This window comes from Rhodofomes roseus, assembly GCF_022264815.1.
Source record: "Rhodofomes roseus strain CIRM-BRFM 1785 chromosome Unknown C8Q71scaffold_7, whole genome shotgun sequence".
NCBI classification, from domain to species: domain Eukaryota; kingdom Fungi; phylum Basidiomycota; class Agaricomycetes; order Polyporales; family Fomitopsidaceae; genus Rhodofomes; species Rhodofomes roseus.
Genome location: NW_025952963.1, coordinates 663,050 through 677,970, shown reverse-complemented (window position 1 = coordinate 677,970; position 14,921 = coordinate 663,050). Strand labels below are relative to the sequence as shown.

Genomic DNA, 14,921 nt, shown 5'->3' with positions numbered 1-14,921 from the left:
AGCCACGAGAGAAGAAGGGACGGTAACGATCCAAGTCACCGTCCGATCTGCCCCAACATCTACGCATAGTCTGGGCTTGTGCATCACCGAGCCTTGGATGGTTCATCATTGCCCCCGCTCCTTCAATGAAGCCGACGAGCAGTAAACGCCAAGGGTACAAGCTCGCTCAAACCCTGGACCGACTGCACACCGTCCGCAAATACAATGAGCGTCCTGTTGAGGCGTAGTGAGCGATAGAATGAATCGTCATATGGGATGGCATGCGACGGCAGACATACGACGAGGCTGACACTTCAGGGGATGACTATAGGTGCCATACATTCTGTAGGCGTCATCAGACCACTGTGACCGCGTTTGGATAAATGGAGGGCCGTCACGGTTGACATAGCGGCCCCTGTTACTCGATGATACCACACAACCACCCGCAACCAATCCTAGCGGCGCTGCGCTTGTAGCAGTATGCCTAGTCACGATCGGGATAATGAATCCACTGAGAAAGTCGCGAGTGTGACTGTTCCTCATAAGAGTCACAGCCAGAACCTGTAAGTATCGAGGCCATGATAATTTTTTCTAGAAACAAGAGAAGCGGAGGGACCATGATATGCGGAGTAGCGGCTTCCGCGGACTTCGCATTTGGTCCTCATGCTCAGTGCCGCGGTTGTAAAAGTGACGCGGAGTGTGAACACGTACATTTGCAATTGATCATTTGACAGAATGTGAGGCTCGACAAGACGTCGTAATGTTTCGACTCGACCGCGACATCTCCGTTATCGCGATGTTGTTGACACGGTCGGTGGACGTGAGATGAACATGCAGGGAATCCTCCTGTGCGTGACCACATAACTGCCGGCGTCAGCGAATACAAAAATAGCCAGGCATCCTGTATGTTGCGGTCAGTCTGCGAGCAGGGAGCGAAGAGCCATCAAAGCGTGATATGACTCCTGAACCACGCACTTGCGATGACAAGTCATGCATAAGACTGTATCAGGCGACCAAGGGCATATATTCGACACTCACCAACTCGGAGCATCTGAAACCAAGATCGGCCGCAACTCTACTGAATTCAAAACGCAAGGTCCCATTACCCAGTGGGTGAGTATAGCGCGGAGGATGATAGACGGTTTCTGCTAATGAGCATAGCGCGCTGCTGTCCTAGGCAAACAGCTGCTCTCAGAAAGGCCAGATGGCGCTCTGCATGCTCTCCGTCTGGGCTTCCAGTCAAGACACAATCAGACCTGCAAAACCGCCGACGGATAGCACCGCGATATGGAGATTGCGTTCCTGCATGATGTTGTGTATAAGAAATCCCTACGAGTCTAGACTGAGTTTGTACAACTTTCCAGGGCAGTCTGCATGACAGTAACGCGGCACCTTTGACGTCCTGATCGCTTCAAGATCGCTTCCCACACCGCTCAACGACATAGGCCTTCGCCCGTCTCTGTTCCTGTCCGCCAACGCCTTCAAGATCTTCCGGCATTTCGCCATCAAGGTTTTCCTGTCAGCATTCACAGTTGTGTCGTCTCAGCACCGTGAGGATGACACAGACCAGTGTCATGGGACTTACGCGGGTGCGGTCCGCCCCGGCCTCAATGAGTAGACATGCCGCTTCCGCATGCGCTGACTCCATGGCCAGGTGAAGAGGCGTGTTACCTAATGCAATTCAGACGGATAGAAAACAAGTCCTCGCGGCGGAACGCTGTTGCGAGAGACGTACCCACACGGTCAGCGGTGTTTAACCGGGGTTTGGGGGACCCTTCGAGAGGCTTGAGCAAAAGACTAATGAACCCAGTCGACCCTGTGGTGGCAGCACGGTGGCTTCAGACCTTGTGTTAGGTGCGCAGTACCACTCAAAGCAGACGAGGACCTACAGTGGTAGCTGGTTTGCATTGTCCCGCGCGTTGATCTACTGGCATTGTCAGACTTCGTTGCGAGGATTGAGGGATGAAACAGAACTTACGTCAGCCCCTCTGGAGATGAGCAGTCTGCCTATCTGGAGGGGAAGGATCAGGCGCGGCGCTGGCTGGACAAAGCGAACGTCATACGTCGACTCGAGACTTGGAAGCTGCATAGTGCCTGATGATTTCCATTTCACCTGTCAGGCTAAGGAAATATATGGAACTCATACAATGGTGTGATGCCCTTGTCGTTCTTTCGATTGACGTTCGCTCCGGCGCCGAGGAGCTCGCGTACAACCTGTTCATGCCCTGCGCTAGCTTCTCTTCTTATCAGTGGCCGTATCCAAAGCCTCGCGCAGTAGACTTACCAGCGATATGCAGTGGCGTCCAGCCGCTATTGTCCGCGCGATCGACATCTGCTTTCTGATCCAGCAAATACTGGACGATGTCGAAAGCCCCAGAAGAGGCTGCCCAGTGTAGCGGCATACGGCCGTCCTGTAGCCACTCGGGTTAAACAGCTCTTGGCAAGTGCGAGTGGTACAAAACAGGTTTACCACGTCTGGAGAGTTTGCAAGAGAAGGATCCTGGGAGACGAGAGACCGAAGCAGTCCAGTCTGCCCTAGTATCGCGGTTGATGAGCTCAGGATATGGAGCACACAATGAAACTATAGACTCGCTGTTTAGAGCAGCATTGTGCACTGAGTGAGTCGACATTGCATGCAGATGCGACGCAATGGAGGTAGGTGAAGTGGTTTGAGAGCGGTGCGGGACGCGTCTGTGGCATCACACCGTGGGAATCGGGGAGTGTCGGTGGCGGCAGACAGCCCAATTTGGGCGGACGACTACCAAGATGCAGTAGCGCCGGGCATCCTCCGTTCTGTCAGTTAGGCTCAATCGACCGCTGGACGTCAAAGATATCGAGGACGTTGGCGAGCTCGTGGAAGTAAACGAGACACGCGGAAGGTGACCTGACTTACCCAGCACTCTCATCGCGGTGGCCATGCCCTCCGTCGAACACAATCCAGACTCGGTCACGCAGAGTGAATGGAGTCCCCATATCCTCTTGACATTTCTGCAGTCTCAATCGCAGAATGCATTGACTCGGCTTTATCAAAGGCCGTCATCATGTCTCTCTATATTTCGGTACGCGATCTCTTCGATCTTTCTGGACGCAGATCCTCATCGAAGACTAGCCTGTTGAGACCGCTGGAGCGCCAGCTCATCATGAATATTCTCTGGTTGGAATCCGCTACTCCACTGTCGACGATGTCGGCGTGGGTCACACAGGAGGGTAAAAAGTACGAGAGACGCGACCTATCCGCTTACATGAGGTGACCTTCCGCGGTTAGGCCCTACAGCGATTCCCTTTCCACGTTAGCACGCCTCCATATAATCCCAAACTCGACCACGAAGCTGGCCTTGAATGCCACATTCCGAGCATCACTACGACAAGCTATCACAGGCGGGTAAGTGCGTGGCTACGCGCAGACGTCACTGATGCTGATCGATACAGAGGAACGACAGGAAGCTTTGGGGTACCGGCGGAACCCGACCCACAGCATTCGCCGCCGGACATCGCCACTTTGGACGCGTATGCCCTCGAACGTTGGGAGGTGTGCTATAGACGGCCCTGAGCCTCGCGAAGCCGTCTAACAGGCTCGTCTGTTTAGACCATTCTCCACTACATGGTGTCCTCCGGAACGGGCCAACATCCCACGAAGCCTTCGCAGGAAGTTCTTTTCCTCTTGCAGCGCAGCGGGCTCATGACAAGGGTGCAGTAAGTCATACGCAACGTTTCCCAGTGGGAATGGACACTAGGGGCTAAGATCTGTCACAGCGGCGGCGTCCTACAGATAACATCGTCAGGCTTCCAATTTTTGCTACACGATCCTCACGCTCAGCTGTGGGAGCTGTTGCTACAGTTCCTTCATATGGCAGAGGTAGGCGAGCCTCTCCTATGAATGAGGATGAGCTTGACGTCTTCCGTTATGATCAAATAGGAACGACAAATGGACCTTGTGGAGGTCTTGAGCTTCTTGTTGATGCTATCAACCATGGAGCTGGGTCGGGTATGTGTACGACCCATCTTCGCCTAATAGACTTTTCATGAAGATCTGAACAGGAATATTCGACGGAGAACCTTAGTCCAACTCAGAGCGCCATGCTTGCGGACTTGCGTAACTATGGTTTGGTCTGGCAGCACAGTGTCCGTTAAGCCTACGTTCTCCGTCAAGAGATCCTGTCAGTTGACAAGATATCATTTCGTATAGACATCCGCGCGTCAATTCTGTCCGTCCCGCCTAGCCACTACCCTCACGTCGTCCTCACCTCCTCTGCCGACGTCCCGTAGTACGGGTGGTGGCTCTCATGACCAAGGGTTTATTGTATTGGAGACGAACTATCGACTCTATGCATACACCGGTGTGTGGCGCTCTTTTTCGCCTCGGAACGGTAAATTGATCTCTGTGAAGACAATCCCCTGCAGATCGCCGTGCTGAATCTCTTTGTTAATTTGAAATCTCGATTCCCGAACCTCGTTGTCGGTGCGATAACTCGTGAGAGTGTCAAGAAGGCCCTCGCAAACGGTATTACCGCGGACCAGGTAGGTTGAGTCTGCCAAGACTTCTGGGTCACCGTTAGTTATGCTGTTCGAAGATCATCAGTTATCTGACCACACACGCACATCCACAAATGCGCAAGAACGTACGCTCCCTGTGTCCTCACTCCCCAGCTCGATCATTACTCACGGCGGCATTACCCGTAGAAACCTCTCCTCCCTGTGACTGTGCAAGATCAAATCCGCCTCTGGGAGCTGGAGAAGAACAGGCTGAAGTCCCAAGAAGGTCTCGCGAGTCACATTGCTTATGCGCAGGCACTACTGCATGCGGATGCTGATCTTCTGGTTGTCAGGATATTTATATACGGCCTTCGCTTCCCAAGCAGATTATGAATACGTGCTCAACTACGCCAAACAGCTGGATGTCGTGTTATGGGATAATCCGACCAAACGGTGTTTCTTCGGCAGCCTGGATGGACACGCTAATATACGGGGATTCATAGAGAGGCGGTCTGCTGGCATAGCGTAGTGTAGAATTGGCCAACGGGATCAGATGAAATGCGATATATTGACATTCAACCCCTGCGCCCCTCATGCTCTCAGGGATAATCGCTCACATTCGAAATATGACGCAGCACTCTCAGGCCGTGTGCATTCGGTACGACTGGGATCGGCACATGCGTAAGACGAGTCCAATATTCATAAGGTCGTACGTGACACTGAACACATGGTATCATGATATACAGAGAAATATCCATAGATGAAGTGGTAGGAGAGAGCGTGTCGAGAGCGATGAATTCAGTTAGGTGAGTGACGCGCGTCATGCGAAGCGTAGATGGGGTGGGAGACAGGAGGGAGATGGTACAGCGATTGAGCCGACTCCTGCCCCCATGACCACATAGAAGGACTGGAACGGGTCCGCATATGATCGCGGCCACGTACGGCCGGGAAGTGTGCACTGATCGATACGCTGGTCGGCGGTGCCGATGCGTATGGAGAACCTGCCACCGTGGCCGCAGCAGGAGGCCAGGCTCCCGACTCCGGGTGCCCCGCGATGTCGAGCCGATGGATGTCGTGCTCGTATCCGCGCCCCATCCGCATACTGCTGTACGCTTGCTGTGCCCAGGTTTCGTCCCTCGGCAGGTGTGCCGAATTGAAGTGACCGACCGGCATCGGTGCCTGGTACACCGCAGGTGCGCCATCAGGCATGGAGTACGTTTCTGGGGCGCAAGAATAGGAGGGGGACCAGGAATGAGACGTCAGGTCGTCCATAATGGGGGATTCGACAGTGCTGTAAGGCGAATGGACGGTATGCGTAGACTCCGACGGGGATACGGGATGGCCGATGTCAGTTTGAAGCCGGGGATAGACTGGATCGTACGGCGCTCTGCTATGCGCTGCATACGGGCTTGTAGGCGAGCTCGCTGGTGAGCGTGAGAAAGTCGAGGTTTCCAGTGGTGAGGGACTAGCCCCTATGTGTGGTGTCCGAGCAAGTGTCCTAGACGGAAGTGAAGCCATGCCTAATGCGCTTCTACGTTGATGGACAGTCTCTTCCATGTCATCGCTGATGATCGTATTAAGGGACGATGTCAGCATAAGATCGGCTAAGAATATCACGAGATGCTCACTAATGCGTTGGCACTGCAGTGTATTGCGCCTCCAGCTTCAACGGGTATCTGAAGTTCGCGGAGTGCAGAAGCTCCGTCGGTATCTTGAGCGCCATGAGGTCAGGGCGACTCGTAGGTCGGTGCAATCGCCCAGAGCGCACATCGTCCTGTGTGAAGTACGAGATGAGGTGATGGTCCGACCCGTTGATTTTGACTGTGATTGTCTTATGCAGGACACGGTCAGTTCTTTATATTCCGTATGGATGCGCTCATCGCCCACCTTTTTGATCAGTCCGTTAGGCTTCAACATCACATGTCCGTCCACGGAATGTCCGCCTTGCGTAATGTCAGACGTCTCGGACGACTGCTGGGAAGCACGGAGGCTGCTTCTGTCTGTGACTTCTCTATAGATCTGATGCCGACTCGGTGGTGAGCATACGGATGCGCCGAAGTATCGCAGTTGTGACTGTACCAAGAAATTGCCAGAGATACGGGATTGCGACCACGCTAGGCCCTCCGTCCAACGCTTGATTCCGCTTTCTTCGACGCTGAACACGAAGACAGCTCCACTTCTGATCATGGATCGGCGTTCGAGTTCATTGAGGCGACGAGTGACTCGCGGTAGAATCCCCCTTCGAGCGGCCTGTCGATGGGACGGAAAGGCGTAAGCATGTTACATTGCAAAATCACAATCATGAGCGACACACACCTCTATGAGTCGAAGGGAATCCTCGGTTGTATCTACGTAGCCATAGAATGGCTGGACGTCCGTTGTTGTCGTAGCGGATCGCTGAGATGGTGGCATGGTGGTATGTGGGCACTGACGCGGAACAATGCACTACGAGGATCTGGGATGTGGAGAGGGGATGGTGCTGGCGAGATTCCACATTTATGCACGTCCGCCATATCGGACCAGGAACCCTGCCTTCTAAGGTGCCAGTGGCATCTTGCGCAAGAACCACAGAGCAAGGATCGTTGCATCAAATGCATCCGACGGAAGAACGCCCTGCGACGCCGGTACCCACCGCATTGCAGGGTCGCCGTACAAGGCCAAGTTGTCAGAACGGCGTGACGCCGCGATAGTCCCAGGACACTACGGGGTGACACGCTCAGATTACAGGAATCGCACAATCCCACGGCAGCGGTACTATTGGCCAACTCCGCGGCGTCAATCCACGAAAGGATCAAATGGTGCCTGTGCGTCAAGAGTCAGTAAGCCAAGCCGACCTCGCGGCACTACAGGCCAGACAGTTGAACGTTGAAGGCGATGGCTATCGCGTACTACCAACCTGTCACCTGAACTGTAGATTGAACATGTCTTCCCCGCCATTGGGAGCCAACGACCACCAACTGCTACCTTTGTATATTGCGCAGTCGACACTCCACAAGCTCCCGTTGAGCTCCCGCCTCCGGAATCTGCACTTGCTGTGATCCTGTTAGATATCATGTGGTTCTCAGAGAAATGGAGGAAGTCCGAGAATTCCTTCTGTCACGAAACCCCGATGTTAGGTGCCGAAAAGAACACAGTTCTGAAATAGTTACTAAGTCGCCCGTTCTTGGCTACTATTCGTCGGGATGCATCATCGGATGATCACTCGTTGGGTACCTTTCTTGCTGGATGTGAACGCACGAGAAGCCCTGCATTTGAACCAGATACTCACGGAAAGCGGATAACCCCCCTTGTGTTCATTCGGCTTGAGGCGTGTAGGGCGGGGTTCGAGATGCCGTTGAAGCAGTAACTATCATTGTGAGGAACGATATTCAGTGACAGTTCTCACCTCCTCGTGACTGCAGCCGCTGCTTCGTCGCTCCGCTTCAATTATGAAACTCCGCGCAAGGCAGCACGGCGCTTGTGGAACGACTCATTGCGCCGCTCGTTCCATCTGCCATCCAGGCTGTAAGTTGCCGACTGTATTCCCCATGTTCGTGTCGACGTGCTCGTGGCATCGCCAAAAGATAGAAGCCAAGCAAAGATAGAAGCCAAGACGGTACAGACGGTGTCGTCTCTTTCCCTCGAGCTGCTAATGCACTACACCAGGGTTCATATTGTGGCCGGGACTCGTGCTCGCAACTGCTGCCGCCAGTATGATTACCTTCGACTGGAAGTGCACAAAGGTTCAAGTTGGTCCATTCTTCATGGTACGCAATTTACATATGTCTCTCACACAACACATACAGGAAACCGTAATTCACTTCTGTTGAGACACGGCGCATGTCTGGTTATGGTGATCTTCCAAACCAACGGGATACCTGAAGGGGGCCGTATATCGTAAGCACCAGCAGCGGCTGGTTTGCTAATCTATCCGGCTACCAAATCGGACTGGTGGCCATCTTCTTGGTCTTCTCTCAACCTGTGCTGTGCGCATCTCCTCTCGACAAATGAGTACGTACTACCATGTGCTCCGGGATGACAGCCCCTCGGAGCCGCCCGCAGTAGGCCCACGGCATTCGATCCGAACTTCGCACAGACAAGGCTATACCGTGGACACAGACCATTAGGATCCTCCTACCGGCCGACCGTGATCATCCCCACAGCTGGCGCGGACACCAGCCTTCATGCATCGTAACGTCGGTGATTGTCAGCCATCCCTCTTGTACCCTCAGAGCGCAGTAATCCTGCAGCGTTAGCAGAGTCTCGACTCTATGTTTGGACTTGTTCCCAGGCGTTACAGCACCTTTCAGTGCTGGCTGACGTCACAGACAGACGGGCCTGCCGCCTGTCGACGCCCCCCCTAAACCTTCGCACGACGGTGCGTCATACACATGACTCAGCGCTGTATTTGTCCAATAGGAGGAGTCCGGTCTCATCTTGATACAGCAAAGGTCACATCTATCCCGAATAGAACGATCCATTTCGAGGTCGAGACAGGGACAAGTACCACGAGCCAATGCGGTGATCGCGGTGAAGATATGCAGCGCCAGGTGCAGTCCTCTCAGCGGAACTCGGCCTGGTACATATAGATGGACCGCACTTATGGCCGAGCGCAACGGCAGATCCGACCTGGCCTACTGGGCTGTACGGTATGTCCGATGGGCGTGTACACAACGCATTGTGAACGCCTCATTGCCTACGGTTCGATCCTTCGAGGGTCGGATCTGATCGTCATTGGGCTGCATTCGGTCTGCTTTGCAGCGCAGACGGAGTTGTCTGCATGCGGTACCGTTGTCTTCCTGCGGCCATCCCTACCAATGGTGTCCCACGGTGGGGGATATCCCGACGGCGACGGCCGCTACTCATTACGGCCAGCCTACTGGGCATTGCAAGATCCTCGGGCCGTTGGCATACCCACGTTTGCATGGTGGATGTTTCCAGTGAAAAGTGACCCGAGCACTTCAGGCGTCGTATTACCCCGTCATTTGTTTGTCGAGGCTGGCGTTGTAGCAATTGCATGCAACCTGACAACGACCATAATGACAGCGCCTCCGATATGATTTTCTTGTGCAAGATTCACCAAGAAGGTTCGAGCGTTCGATCTACCGACTCATCTAGAGGTTCACTCAGATTCGCGGGAGAAGACGACTTATATACAATCGGATGCTCCGCAAGTTGCGATCACGCGAGGTGCATATGAATCGATCCATCTCTCTACGCCTCTACTTATCGTCATGATCTGACGAATGATCTTCACAGGATGCGCTGGACTGTACAGTAGTCGCGCACTCCGTCTTCCGACCCACGGCATCGCATCCCTGAGTCGTAAGAGCTATTCACCCTAGTCCCACTCCACCTCAGTACATCGAAGCGGTGTTATCCGAATGACGTGACAATGCAGTCGAAACACCGAAGGAACATACCGCTTACAATCGCCCCTCCGTACACGTCGACCATATGCCGGGAGTAGCCCAGGGCAAATGCGAGGGAGAAGTAGAAGCAGAAATGTGTCATGAGACAGTTTACATACATACTCATCTCGGTGCGTATACGACCCGGGCGAGCAATGCCGCTTGTCATCTCTGCTCCACTTCAGTGATAGACAGACGACTGAACAGAGATACCATAGTGAACGTGGAAATTGCACTGTCTTTTAAGGGCTCACGAACACTAAGAATCTGATGATCACCGAAAAGTAACCGGATAAGGTGAGTTCGGCGTGAATACGGGCTCGGAGTACTCGTCAGGTGAGGCTACGAGGACCACATAGTTTCCACAGATCACACATTGCGGAACTACGGTTTCCGCAGCATCGCGTCCTGACTTGGCAACGCTTCCGCAAACCTCAGCAGATCGCCTACAACGAGAAGAGTGATTTCCCATTAGGTACTGTTGAATGACAGGACCCTCGTTCGAAGTGGAAGCAATGAACGAGGTCAAACTCCCGGTAAGATACGTTGATATCTGTTCCGGAAACAGAAGGTCGACCAAGCGGTGAACAACGCCGGTGACGAAGAAACGGAGCCCGGGAGAGGCAAGGTCAATGAAATACCGATATGAATGCCAGTCTTGCAGGCACATGAACGTCACCGTTATTAGAAAGGAACCTGGGCCTGGAGCGCAGACAGACAAAGCTGGCATAGCGACGATGGCTCGAGTGAAGGCTTCCACTACCAAGCTTGGGAACGACGGCACAAATTCTGGAAAGAACCAGACGGTTTTGGCAGGCGCTGTCGCGGTGTCTTATGGTCGCTGAGGTCGCCGCCGCCTCGCCTGTGTGCAACTCGGACTCAGTACAGCCAGATTGCACTTCTCATTTGCAACACTTCGTCTGGACTCACCAGATAAGCTAATTCTAAGCATTTGCTTCGAAGGCCATCTTGAATGAATGAATGTCGTGACCACCTAGACAGCACGAACCGTTTGTTACGTGAAGGTGGTTACTAGATTCCGAATAGCACTTAGGTTGCGTTCCTGCACTGCACCGTGTGGGATGTACTCGCGGCTGGTTCCTGTCAGCCATCCTTTGCGGTCCATGATGCATAAGTACGTGCGTAGGTGCACGTCATGTGCGCGGAGTTAGCACGCCACCAACCTGTGTGTTCCCAATGTCAATAAAAGCTATTGAGCTGGGAAGTTCTGAATCTCTGATTGACATCGTGATTCAGCCATCTGCCAATACAATGTGATCCGGAAGACGTACCACTCGTATGGACTCGGAGGCTGTCGAGCCATGACTTCGGGCTCCTGTGAATGTGCAGCCGAGCAAAAGTTGCGGTCGCAGCGAACGACCCTGCCTGCCTGGCAGCTGGAGACTCGTGACATTCGGCCGGATCGTAAGAATCTACCGTGGCAAGTGCTACACCTCGACATGTTCTGCGCAGGGGCTGACCAGAAGTGACACACGGCGCAGGAATTTAAATTCTTACAATAGCCGTAGGGACCTGAGTCTTTCAAATATCGGCGTATGACTGGCAGTACTTGCGATCATTACCATCTGGGTTGAAGCAGTCTCAAGCGACGTAGCAACTTGGTGACTGAAGGCAAGGAAGGCAACGACAGCTGAGGACACAAGCTACTAATTCTACATACAAAGTGATTGTGAGCGAAGGAGCGGGTTACGGTTTGCACACGTGTCACTGGCACTCCGAGCCTGGGCCTGAGGCCTGAGGGAGCAGTCGGGCAACGAGCTTAAACGTGGCTGTCTAGTACGAAGTCCGGATAGCGGGGTGAGCAGCCTGCTGAGTGCTCATCTCCTCATGACCTTCGAGCACGCGAGCTACACAACACGAGCTAATTCATATGTCATACATTCGTCAAGTGCCTAGTATTACATAGGATGCAGGATAATGATGTGTGCAAGACCGCGAATGGCCTACTGCAGAAATGCGGATCTGTTCATACACAAACTATAGGCTCGAGGGCAGGGTGTAACGCGAGTATGATAAGAATAGCGAGCAGGACAGCGAATGGGGCACGCAGCGAACACGCACACAGCGACTAAGCACGACAGCAACCGCACACGAACGAACCTGGGAACCAATCACTATCAGTTTTGTTTCTCGGCACGCGATCGAACAAGACAGTGACTTACATTCAATCAAACCCTCTCACGGGCAAGAGGGTGGTTTGCAAACTCTTCCGTATTTTCGGGCCATCCTTCCCGAAATAACGCTCCGTCATGAAACTCCACTCCGCATTCGCGATGATCCAATCCTCCAGGCCCTGGACGTACACCTGGACCTGTGCGTCGATCTCGGGGCCCCACGATGGCAATGCTGCCTTCCCCTCGAGGAACCGTTCGACGGTCTTATTGCACAGGTCACCAGCGTAATCGATTGCCGCCTGTCGCTCGAGACCAAGGGTCGCCATAATGGCACAGACGAGATTGTGCGTCTCAAGAACAAATTTCCATCAGGAACAACGCGGAAGATAGGGGATCAAACACTCACGTCTCCGCGTGATTGCTCACGGTTATAAGAGAGGATATCCTGCAACACGAGGGTCGTCAGCGTCAAATGTCTCGCAGATGATAGCGCCCACAAGGCTGGGTCGTGAATGGGTGCCTCGACTTACGTTAGCCCAGCTGACGCTGTCGTTCGTCGCATCAAGAAGACCCTGGATGACAGGGTGTTCGACGACTTCATTCGGCAGGTCAATCCCAGCGGCGTATTCGATCAACGCAAAGCCTGTCTTGCAACCGCTCGTGTCGCGACGGAGGGAGATGTACGCCTCCAGCTCCGGCACCGTCTTCGTTGCCCGGTCAGTAGCTTGTTGCATGATGGCCTTGAAGTAGAGCCCGAGCGTGTCGACAAACCGTTTGCGGCAATTAGGGCCGACGGTCTTCAGCATTCGGGTCCACCATCTATATGGGCGTTCGTCAGATAAGACGGCGACGCATGAGAAAGGAGCGGATGTACGTACGACTTCGCGGTACGAGCAGCTGCTGAGTCCGAATGGTAAGTATCAGGATGGTTCAGGGTGTTCATTACCGCTTCCTCCAAACCCTTCGTCCCGGTGGTGTCGAACTCGTCACTCCAATCGTCAAGGTTGAACAGGAAGCTCATGAAGTCGGAGCAGACACGAAGCTGCTCGGGCTCGCATTCCGCATAGCACATCCCGCAGAGCAAGCCCGCGTTCAGGCCAATGAACTTGGTCAGCTGCTTCTCCGAGAACTTCGCATACTCGATGATGAACGCGTCGGACTCGGCGGACACGAAACGCGTATACGGGTTGAGACGGAGGGGGAACGGGATCGACTTGACGAGATCAGGGAATTTGATGCCTTCGCCTTCCTTGGATCCCGAACACGGGGAAGTGGCTCTGGGGGGCGGCGGGAGTGAGATGCGGCGTGAGAGACGCGGATGTGAAGGTGTTGATTGGGAAGAACCCATAGTTACGGCACAAGTGGATACAGTCAATGGAAGGCAAGGTACGGCGGTGGGATGCGGACGTCGATCAACGCAGATGTGCCTCTTAAGTATGCTTGCGAGACCCTGGATCTGACACCAATGGGGAATTGGCGAATAGCGAGAAGTACCTGTCTGAGAAGGACGAGGCAGCAGTAGAAACATCGAATGGAATGATCTTGTAAAAATACCTTACAAAAGATGCTATTGCTGCGTCTCAGGCCCCATATGTCCCACACAATCCCAAACCTCGGCTTGATCCAGTGGCGGAGCGAGACTCCGAGTAACAAGTGTATCAGGTCTTGAAAATCGGTATGTCGGGATCAAATCCCGCCACCTGATATTGCAGAAAATCACACCGACCGAGTGCGGAGGCGACATTTCGAGGTGGCGGACGCAGTCTGACGAGGTGAACACGTCACTGACATATTGCAACCATGAGAATGTGACAACATGGAATGACCGGTTACCGGCCACGGTTTAACATTCTATTGATTGCGTACGTCAGGTAATCGCTTAGCAGGCCTCGTCCCTGTCTGTTAGCGGCACTGTGTTTGTGCTTTGAAAAGGCAGGAAAGGACCCATATGTTGCCTGAGGGTTTATCGAAATCTGTAGATCAAATCAGTGAGGTGCTGGTGAATGCTAGGGAGCCTTTAGTTCACGCCACAGGCCACGCTGTGTGTACTACGCCATGCATGCAGGATGCCCGTTGACTCCGTCCGACCGGCACGCGGTGGGAGACATGATCGGCAAATCGAAGACTTGCCACCACGCTTTGATCGCATCCTCATGGACGGATCAGAGGTCTACGAAAACGACGAATGGTAAGCGCGCCGCAAGCGCCCCGACGGACACAAACGACATTAAGATCATCCATCGCAACCCTCGGTCGCGGGATACGGTCGGGCGAAAATGAAGGCGAGACATGAGGAAGGAACAGGCTGGAACAGGCTTGTGTCTTGACGCGAGGAATAACAATGTTGCAGGAGGACCATGCTTGCGGAGCGCGTACGGACGGGCGTGCCGACTAAATGAATGAATAAGTAAGCAATAAACTCGGCTACTTACTCCGGCCCATGGGCCGCGGGATCCTGTCTGGACTTTGAACCAGGATTGCTCTGGCCAGCTGATGACTTGCTACCACAGCGTCCCCGCGGTCTCCGCATCACAGCACGCAAGCGGGTGACGACAGTCGAGCCCGCGCAACGCGCAGCCTCGTCGGCACTTAGCACGAAGATCACGCCGTTGTAGTGGAAGCGAACGAGGCCGCGGTGAGGATGTTCTTGTAGCCTTCCCGGTGAGCGACTGGTCCCACATGTATACCGCGACAGTGATAGTTTTGGCGTAGTCTGGTCCTGATTACGTCTGGGCGGCTCGGCCATGGGTCGATACTAGCTATAGCCGATCAGACTGGGAACCTGCAAGCAAACAGAGTTCGTGAGTACTTCAATTGGTGGGAGTGTGTAGAAGAGGGTTCGAAGAAGCGGCGTTGCCGCGTCGGGTCGCAGTTGTGGGAGAGCCACGTGCCACTGCCACGGCCCGATCGACATCGGCCGCGTCGCGAGGCTTGCCGCGAAGAG

At 53.9% G+C, this 14,921-nt stretch overlaps 4 protein-coding genes across 4 annotated transcripts; 1 reads left to right on the top strand and 3 right to left on the bottom strand.

Moving 5' to 3' along the window:
- Nucleotides 1-1,156: 1,156 nt before the first annotated feature.
- C8Q71DRAFT_530761 (ankyrin repeat-containing domain protein) lies at nt 1,157-2,720 on the bottom strand. Its single transcript, XM_047919161.1, has 11 exons — nt 2,573-2,720; nt 2,450-2,514; nt 2,264-2,390; nt 2,126-2,209; nt 2,043-2,062; nt 1,958-1,990; nt 1,869-1,903; nt 1,715-1,815; nt 1,565-1,650; nt 1,372-1,495; nt 1,157-1,316 (listed from the first exon to the last, which is right to left on the bottom strand). The coding sequence occupies exons 1-10, from the start codon at nt 2,607-2,609 to the stop codon at nt 1,391-1,393; spliced, it is 693 nt and encodes a 230-aa protein (XP_047780359.1). The 5' UTR covers nt 2,610-2,720; the 3' UTR covers nt 1,157-1,316; nt 1,372-1,390.
- A 175-nt stretch (nt 2,721-2,895) lies between these two features.
- C8Q71DRAFT_704976 (transcription factor Tfb2-domain-containing protein) lies at nt 2,896-4,981 on the top strand (the record flags this gene model as incomplete). The annotated part of the gene is made up of 13 exons (XM_047920422.1): nt 2,896-3,038; nt 3,089-3,193; nt 3,245-3,361; nt 3,409-3,508; nt 3,566-3,672; nt 3,733-3,835; nt 3,896-3,964; nt 4,018-4,101; nt 4,166-4,316; nt 4,367-4,497; nt 4,551-4,598; nt 4,660-4,738; nt 4,806-4,981. 13 exons carry the CDS (start codon nt 2,896-2,898, stop codon nt 4,979-4,981), a joined length of 1,413 nt encoding a protein of 470 aa, XP_047780358.1.
- Nucleotides 4,982-5,250: 269 nt separating this feature from the next.
- C8Q71DRAFT_856392 (Gti1/Pac2 family-domain-containing protein) lies at nt 5,251-6,864 on the bottom strand (the record flags this gene model as incomplete). Its single annotated transcript, XM_047927297.1, has 5 exons — nt 5,251-6,016; nt 6,081-6,283; nt 6,340-6,471; nt 6,532-6,702; nt 6,769-6,864. 5 exons carry the CDS (start codon nt 6,862-6,864, stop codon nt 5,251-5,253), a joined length of 1,368 nt encoding a protein of 455 aa, XP_047780357.1.
- Nucleotides 6,865-12,027: 5,163 nt separating this feature from the next.
- On the bottom strand, nt 12,028-13,325 carry C8Q71DRAFT_722620 (isoprenoid synthase domain-containing protein; the record flags this gene model as incomplete). Its single annotated transcript, XM_047921537.1, has 4 exons — nt 12,028-12,327; nt 12,384-12,422; nt 12,508-12,796; nt 12,856-13,325. 4 exons carry the CDS (start codon nt 13,323-13,325, stop codon nt 12,028-12,030), a joined length of 1,098 nt encoding a protein of 365 aa, XP_047780356.1.
- Nucleotides 13,326-14,921: the final 1,596 nt, after the last annotated feature.

Excerpts from the sequence above, each read along its gene's own strand:
- C8Q71DRAFT_530761 (XM_047919161.1), bottom strand. The coding sequence starts at position 2,609 with ATGTCGACTCACTCAGTGCACAATGCTGCTCTAAACA. Across the intron at positions 2,063-2,125 it reads GACAAGGGCATCACACCATT|CTTCCAAGTCTCGAGTCGAC; the intron begins GTATGAGTTCCA and ends GGCACTATGCAG. Across the intron at positions 1,496-1,564 it reads CCGGGGCGGACCGCACCCGC|GAAAACCTTGATGGCGAAAT; the intron begins GTAAGTCCCATG and ends GAATGCTGACAG.